We start from the raw sequence: 8,558 nt of genomic DNA on the forward strand, positions 1-8,558 counted from the left end.
TGTTACTGTGACATAACTTGTACATATTTTACTAGTTAGACTTTTTCCAAACCATGATTCCTGACTAAATGTATAATCAAGTGAAACATTATGAAGATTCATTCACTGCATCTAATGTCCCACGATGTCAGGATGTTTTTTTATGTTCTATAAAATAGACAGCAACGATATAAAAGTAATATGAGTTATAATGTTACTAAGCTTCTGCGAATATCTGCTCTGGTGTAAATGTTTTGAATGTGTTATACATGGTCATTGGTATTTGCGATCGTCTCAGGTGTAAATGTATAAAGTAAACTGTAAATAAGTGACCCATCGACTGACATACACGCACCCTTTCTTATCAGTGATGCAATTTATTATAAGCTATGCATGTTCTGGTAATTGCTAACAACTGTTTCAATTTTCGTTTAGGACTGTGGCTGCATCACTGGCATAATTGCACAAGAAAGGCACGCGAGTGTTCACTGGAAAATCATACCGAGTAAGTGCACAGTATAGTAATTGTACTTTTATTATGCCTAGACTATATGGTAATATTATTTGTGGTTGATAGTGTTAAAACTTTCTTATCAGTGATGCAATTTATTTATCAGCTATGCATCTTCTGGTAATTGCTAACAACTGTTTCAATTTTCGTTTAGGACTGTGGCTGCATCGCCGGCATCTTGCACAAGAAAGGCACGCGCGTGTCGTTCAGTTTTGAGTTCACTGGAAAATCATACTGAGTAAGTGCACAGTATAGTAATTGTACTTTTATTATGCCTAGACTATATGGTATATTATTTGTGGTTGATAGAATGCCAATAACAAAGAAACTACATTTTAACACTATCAACCACAAATAATATTACCATATAGTCTAGGCAAATAATGTTAATAATGTAGTTTGTGTAAACAGCATGCTTACTTTTTTATTTCAGATGTGAGAATAACAGTGTAAAAGAACCTGTTGCAAAGAGAGCCAAAGCAAAGCAGCCCACTCGGTCATGGAAAACAGAGACTGATGTTGACATGTTCCACAGACTCTGAGATTCCTCCCTGCACAGGAACCTGGACCACAGCTAAGACCATGTGATGCACACACTCCCATGAGTCTCTTCAAAATGTTGTTCAATTTTCCTGCCGCTGTTTTGGATATTTTGGATATTGCACCCATGACATCTTGAATTTTTTTTGTAGTTTTTTTTGTTTGTTCCTAATAAACTGTTTAACTGCACTCGCAAGTGAATCTTGAGTTATTTTATGTGTTAGTTATATATATTCTAAATAAACTACAAACAAAAAATATATAAATTTATTTTTTCCTCACATTCTTTCTTGTAGCAATTCCCTCTCAGTCACACACCTTACTGAAAGGCTCATTATGCAGCTCATTATGCAGGCCTTTGTCTTCTCAGGTGTGAATCACAGCATTATGCATGATCATTCACGCCTTCTCGCATATACCTTTTCTACACAAAAAGTGTCTTAGAAAAATTTAAATCAATATATTGTTTTCTGTGAATGAGTAAGATGATTTTCACATAATTTTGAAGCAAAAATTCTAGACTTCAAGACCCAGTTCTCAAAAGTCTTGAACAAATGTTCTGTATGTGTTTTATGGCCTTATTTCAGTGACTTTAAAATTTTAGTTTTTCACTAAGCACGCATAAACGGTGTTTTCTCAAAAACACACAACAAACAAAAAAAACACACAAAAAACAAGAGGTGGACAAAACACAAAACGTACATACATGATGCTCACATATTATTGTAGCCCAGTTTGTGCTAATTATAGTGCTATTAAACTTTAGCCATTAAAATGTTTATAAGCAATTGAAAAAAGCACAAATGTCAGGGCGTGTCAAAAATTCTCCATTGCCCCAAAACACCCTCAGACCCCAGAAGGTTAATTAAGTAGGGTTATTATTAGGGATGCACCAATACCACTTTTTCCAGTACTCGCCCGATACCGATACTTTTATTTTTGGTACTTGCCGATACCGAGTACCGATACCGATATTTTTATTGCATTTGTACATTTTTTAAATATTGGGTACAGAAACCAAAAGGGTATGTATAATGTTAGTTGGTTAACTTCATTTATCAAATAGATACAGTCAAACCAAAATGTATTCAGACACCTGCAACATTTCTCACATTATCACAGTTTACTCGCTATAGTTTAGAAAATGGTAATAAAATATGACAAGAACTCAGAGTTACACTGTGTCAGAACAAATTCATCTTGATAATGCTAGATAATTCTGATAGAAAGGTATGTAATAGATTACAATCAACCAAAAATTAGACAGCTGTTAGTATGACAGTATTTACACAACTAGCAATACTTAGTCGGGCAACCCTTAGCCTTAATGACAGCCTGTAGTCTCCTAGGCATGCTGTCACCCAGCTTCATGCAAACCTCAACTTATACATTTTTATAGCGCTTTTCTGGGCACTCAAAGCGCTTTACATAGAAGGGGGGAATCTCCTCTACCACCACCAGTGTGCAGCATCCACCTGGATGATGCGAAGGCAGCCATATTGTGCCAGAACGCCCACCACACACCAGCTTTATTGGTGGAAAGGAGACATAGTGATGAAGCCAATCAGCAGATATGAGGATGGTTAGGAGGCCATGATGGTCAGAGGCCAATGGTATGATTTTCAAAAGACAAGTTGCTATCTAATACACCCAAATTTCAATTTTCCAAAATCTACACCCAGATTTTTGACTGTAGAGGAAGTAACAGTACATCCATCTGTTTGGTATCGGGGCATTTTAACGAGTACGAGTACAGGAGACCAGTATCGGGCCCGATACCGATACCAGTATCGGTATCGGTGCATCCCTAGTTATTATCCAGCACCATTAATTTCTGAATGGTCAGTGATTGGATCTCTAACCACCAGCTCTCCTTGGACAGGGATGATTGTTTGCTATCAAATAGCACCAATGAATGGCTGACACAAGTAGTGGTCGACTGGTATGAATTTTTTTAATGGCCTATTCCAATATCTTAAAGAGCACGGGTGGCTGATGGCTGATATAAGTCGTTACATATTATATAAATATATAATTGCACATTCGTCAACAAATCAGAATAAAGCATTCAGTCGCCCTGTAATATAAGTAAGGAATAATTGATGACGGGCCGTTGAATTATTAGAAAATGACGCACACCTAATGTGGTGATGCATCCACGACGCGAACCTCAGGAATGCATTATTTTCTAAACGGAACTTCGTGGCACAAACAAAATAAAATAATTTGTCATTTTTATCCTATTGTTTGCTATATTTATTTGCTTGGTCAGTGTCTTTGTGGGTTTTGCTTCTTATGCTGTTGTAAGCTGTAAGGACCATTAAAAACACTGAAATCATTTGGCAAAGTGATATAATTCCTTACATTTTTATAGCGCTTTTCTGGGCACTCAAAGCGCTTTACATAGAAGGGGGGAATCTCCTCTACCACCACCAGTGTGCAGCATCCACCTGGCTGATGCGAAGGCAGCCATATTGTGCCAGAACGCCCACCACACACCAGCTTTATTGGTGGAAAGGAGACTTAAGAAAGCTGACTCCACTGTGATGTAACCCCGTCTCTCTCTCGCACACACACACACCACGCGATACTCCACACGGCGCTAAACTCCGCATTTGAACAGTCAATAGTACTTAAACTATTAAGAAAACATACTTACAGTAGCAGATTCAGAATAAGCGCCAGATTGTCATAGCAAAGTCGGAATTGACCCATTTTTTTTTAGAAATAGCCTTTGCACAGCCAGCCTTGTAGTCTACTCTTGTAGGTTCACAAAACTGTCGTCCATAAAATGCGTTGCACAAATTCGAACATCTGGGTTGTGCTGAACTTTAAAAATGTTTTTTGTTCATTTATTTTACATTTTTCTGGTTTAATCACGATCCGATTTTTTCTAGATCCTGCATTAAATTTATATTTTGACCTCACTCTTCGGGGAACAGACACAGTCTTTATACGGTTTAACGGCTCATCCGAAAGACGGTGCTTTTTTTGTCAGCATTGTGTCCCCGTCACTACACTGGGGCGTTAGGACCCACACAGACCACAGGGTGAGCACCCTCTGCTGGCCTCTTCCAGATATGGACATGTAATGCGGTCAAGACCTGCCTGGAACTACTTTATAGTATTTTTCACAAATAAAGATGTAGGCATGAGGGCACCTGAGTGTGATATTGCTTTTATACAACAGCTCTATAAACAAGAAGTTAATATAGATTAGTTTACATTTTAGCCACAATATGGACAGTTATATTGTTTATTGTTGCTCTGTCAATGAAAATAATTCCAAAAGAAGCCAAAGCAGGATCAACTGCTGTGTGTCTCTGAGCATCACACAGATGGCAACCTGTGTGGAACACTGGGAACACAGGCAAGCAGTGATACAAACTCCAGTATAATAAGTCAAGACTCCCGGAATGCCAGTTGTTCAATCTGATTAGACGGCCCACATTGAAGGGTGATGGATTCTCTAGTCGGTGTAACCCCTTGTAATGGTAGCTTGCAGTGATTGTATGCAAGATGCTTAATGGATGGCATAATAAAATAGTTCTTCACACAGGAGTGTGTTAAGGACAAAACCTGAAAATGGTTAACTGTGGATAAGCAGAATAATTGTCTCTGGAGTGGACCACTGAATTTATTACACATCTGATATTACAAGTTATGAAAAGGCCTACCACTAAATGATGGGGTAATGTGATATCTCCACATCATCTTGTTTGTTTTATTTGTGTGCCAGATGGAAGACTGCATTTGGTCTTCCAAGAATGGGCATGTCTGACTTGGAAGCTGAAGGACTTCTGGTGTTCTTTACTCAGCTTGATTGTGAGATATTCGGCACACACATTTGTCCTGTCATGGTGGGGGCTTTCCATCGATTTCTATTGTTTTAAGCTTGAGCTAATGACATTGTCTCTCCCCTAACCCTCACAAAACTTTTTTACATTTTCATTAGGACATTATGTTTGCTATACACTTTTGTGTGTGTGTTTCCTGCTGGCGCAACATTGCAGGTGATTTCATGATTTGCTATCCTTGTGGAGGTATCAGGTACACTCAATCTAAGCAAAATTTACACGCACTCACACACCAGTCCACTGACCTGTAGTGTATGTCAGGACATGAGGCTGTGATATAAACAGCTCTAAACACAATACCTTCACACTCTCCCAAACACCATCTCTCACTCACTCAGAGTTTTGTAAAACCACACACACACACATATATACTTACACCAGCTGGAGACGACAGTGAAAGAATGAGGCGTGTTTCACACTGCATCATTTTCTCTTTCCCACACAATCAGCAGATACAATTCCTGCCTGCTCTGTGATTATCAAATTTCTATTGTTTTATTCCATTGTTATAAAGCTTGTGGTTCTGCTGTGATAGTGAGCCACACCAGTGAAGCATAAACTTTATATTAAACAAATGTTCTTTGGCAAAATTAGAAAAATAAATGAACAAAATAAGAGTAATATAAACATAATGATAGAGAGATCTATCATTGAAGTGAATAAGTCTTAACGTAAGAGTATTTATGAAACTATTTCCTATAGTTTAAACTTTTATTTTTTGTCCTGATTTACAGTCACTTCCAAAACCCTTCTCTTCTTATTCATTCTCTGTTCTCACACACACACACACACACACACACACACCCACCAGCAGCACAAACAGTCATGAATGGAGAGTAAATAAAGCTCTAAATGTATTATTAAAGCTGTGATAGAAACTCAGTCGTTCAGCCAGGAAACTTAATGAGTCAATATTCAAATCCATATTTTCTGACCTTCTCTCTTGTCATCTAACTTCATCTAGAAGATGGCTGTTACTGTTGGCCTGTCTCACCATATGTCTGTCTACTGTGCCTTAATAGAAGATTTTAGTGAGCTTATTTTAAGTGCAAGTCCTCACAGACATTAACTTAGTGCAGGTTGGTGATGTATGTATGGACACCAGTTTTTGCCATGGCCAATTTAGTCCCCATCAGTTTATGTAGCTTACGGCAGAGGTGGATTGGAATCACTGAGCAAGAATTTCCTTTTGTTCATGTGTGTTATAATATGTGGTAATCTGGTACTGGAGTATTTATTTATTTTTGTTATCAATTGTGGAAAGATACTGTAGCAGTGCACACAGCTCTCAGACAAGCACTCTGCAGCTCACTATCCATTTTACTGAAATCAAAAATATACATATTTATTAAAACTGTAAAAAATCATTTACATTTTGGTACAGTTTCTTATTTTATTCTTTAGCCAAGTGTGCACATTTATCAATCAATACAAATAATCTTGAAAATAGCCATACAATAGCATATTTTCTGTACTGTTGACTTTAAAGTACATTAATTTGTAAGGGTTTATGATTTTCAATCTATTTTAATGTTCATTTTTATATTTTATCTGGAGTTTTCAGATATTTTGAGATCTGTGCTGACACATTCCTGCATTAATGTTCTTACTGGATGTCATTGTCATCTAATATCCTCTCTCTTCCAGGCCCGCTATAAGCAGAGTTTGGACCCTACAGTTGATGAGGTGAAGAAATTGTGTACTTCACTGCGGAGAAATGCCAAAGAGGAACGTGTTCTCTTTCATTATAATGGCCATGGGGTGCCTCGACCCACTGTCAATGGAGAGATCTGGGTCTTCAACAAGGTAAAGTAAAAAGAACAAGAAAAAATGGGTGTAAATCTTATCCATCATTCTCATTTTAGTGAGCAGTGCTGAATAATAAACTGTTTTCAATCTCTCCACACAGCAGTTACCAGCAGTAGTTTGTGTACACTTTTACTTTCCTTAAGTTCTTAAATTAAATTAAAATGAATTGAATTAGTTTTGGGCATGAACTGAGTTGTTGAGTTGTCAAAAAGAATATCTTTCTTTCTCTTGCTCTTTCAGAACTACACACAGTACATCCCTCTCTCCATCTACGACTTACAGACGTGGATGGGAAGTCCCTCCATCTTCGTGTATGACTGCTCTAACGCAGGGATCATTGTCAAGTCATTCAAACAGTTTGCATTGCAGAGGGAGCAGGAGCTGGAGGTGTGTGATATTTTACACACACGCACGCACACACACACACACACACACAAACAAATACACACAAACACTCACTCACAAACACTCACTCATGTGCACACCGTCATGGTCAAATGTCAAACTGATGTGTTATTTATATCAGAGAAAATCATAAAGCGTGAAAACAATTTACTGAGAACACTCAATCCAGAGATGGAGATAAAAGGTTTATTCAAGATGATACATATCTGAACATTTAATGTCTTGATGTGTTTTAGATGTTTTAGTAGTCAATGTTAAAGGTATAGTTTGCACATCTCTTCTGTGGACCACAAAAGGAGATATTTTGCAGAGTGTTCAAGCTGCACTTTTTCATGAAATGGGAGTGGGTGATGATAATATCTCTCAGCTTAAAAAAGGACCAAACTTTCCCTTTTCAGTACCATAAAAATAGTTCATACAATTTGTGTACTATAGTCCAAGTCTTCTGAAGATTTATGTGAGTAATAGACCACAATTTAAGTTTTTATTGAAATCTGGCACATAATAATAGATCACAAAAGGGTGTGTGAATGATTAATTTTTGGGTGAACTATTCCTGTAATAGTAGTGCAATGTTTTTGAAAAATTACATCAGAATTGTAGAATTTCCTCCGCTTCTCAGACCTGTCAATCACAGAGAAGCTCAATCCCCAGAACTCTCAAAATAGCAAAAAAAAATAAAATCAATAGAACACTCAAATGTTTTTGTTGAACTCACTCATCCACAGACAGTTATGGAGCTGCCATGTTTTTCATAAGTTGATTGCAGAATTCCCATATATACTGCTTACATGCAAAATCAGAGGAAGAAAGGTCATTTACTTAGAGAGCCAAACATACAGACAGGTTCACTCATGTCTGGACACCATAGACAGAAAACAGCAAAGAAAATGCCTTTTGGTTTGAGCATAACATTCCTTGAGCACGATCTGAGCATCTCATTCTGCAGGGTCAGAGAGAATCAAGCCTGTCCTAAATTAAAAAAGCACTGTTGTTGTCACAGTTGCACTACAGTGAGGAGTGCAGAGCGAGGAACGAAGGAGACGATGAGTACATTAATCGAGATCATTTTAATGACATCAAGGAAAACTCACGTAGCACTAGGACGAACATTCAATACCGGACAACCAACTCAGAAAAGGAAACGCTTTAACCAATGGTGATCAGTCAGACTAGGAGGCCATGGCGGAGTAGGGAACTCAGGAGGCCATGGCGGATCAGGGAACTCGGGAAGCCATGGCGGATTGGAGCCTTCTCTGGGCTGAACTCTGGGACAGGAGCCCTCACTGGGCTAAACTCGGGGACAGGAGCCCTCACTGGGCTAAACTCGGGGACAGGAGCCCTCTGTGGGCTAAACTCGGGAACTGGAGCCCTCCGTGGACTATACTCGGGGACTGGAGCCCTCCGACGAGGAGCTGGCACTGGAGGGTGCTCTGGAGGAGCAGGCACAGCAAGGC

At 38.5% G+C, this 8,558-nt stretch overlaps 1 protein-coding gene across 1 annotated transcript in view; it reads left to right on the forward strand.

Annotated features, from left to right (window-relative positions):
• The window catches only part of rptor (regulatory associated protein of MTOR, complex 1), a 304,247-nt gene that overhangs the window by 140,179 nt on the left and 155,510 nt on the right, over nt 1–8,558 (forward strand). The window contains exons 5-6 of the mRNA XM_016515002.1: nt 6,535–6,693; nt 6,937–7,083. Coding sequence (XP_016370488.1) covers nt 6,535–6,693; nt 6,937–7,083 — 306 coding nt within the window. The remainder of the gene's footprint in view (nt 1–6,534; nt 6,694–6,936; nt 7,084–8,558) is intronic.

The sequence above is a fragment of the Sinocyclocheilus rhinocerous genome, unplaced genomic scaffold, assembly GCF_001515625.1.
Source record: "Sinocyclocheilus rhinocerous isolate Xijiao unplaced genomic scaffold, SAMN03320098_v1.1 scaffold567, whole genome shotgun sequence".
NCBI classification, from domain to species: Eukaryota; Metazoa; Chordata; class Actinopteri; order Cypriniformes; family Cyprinidae; genus Sinocyclocheilus; species Sinocyclocheilus rhinocerous.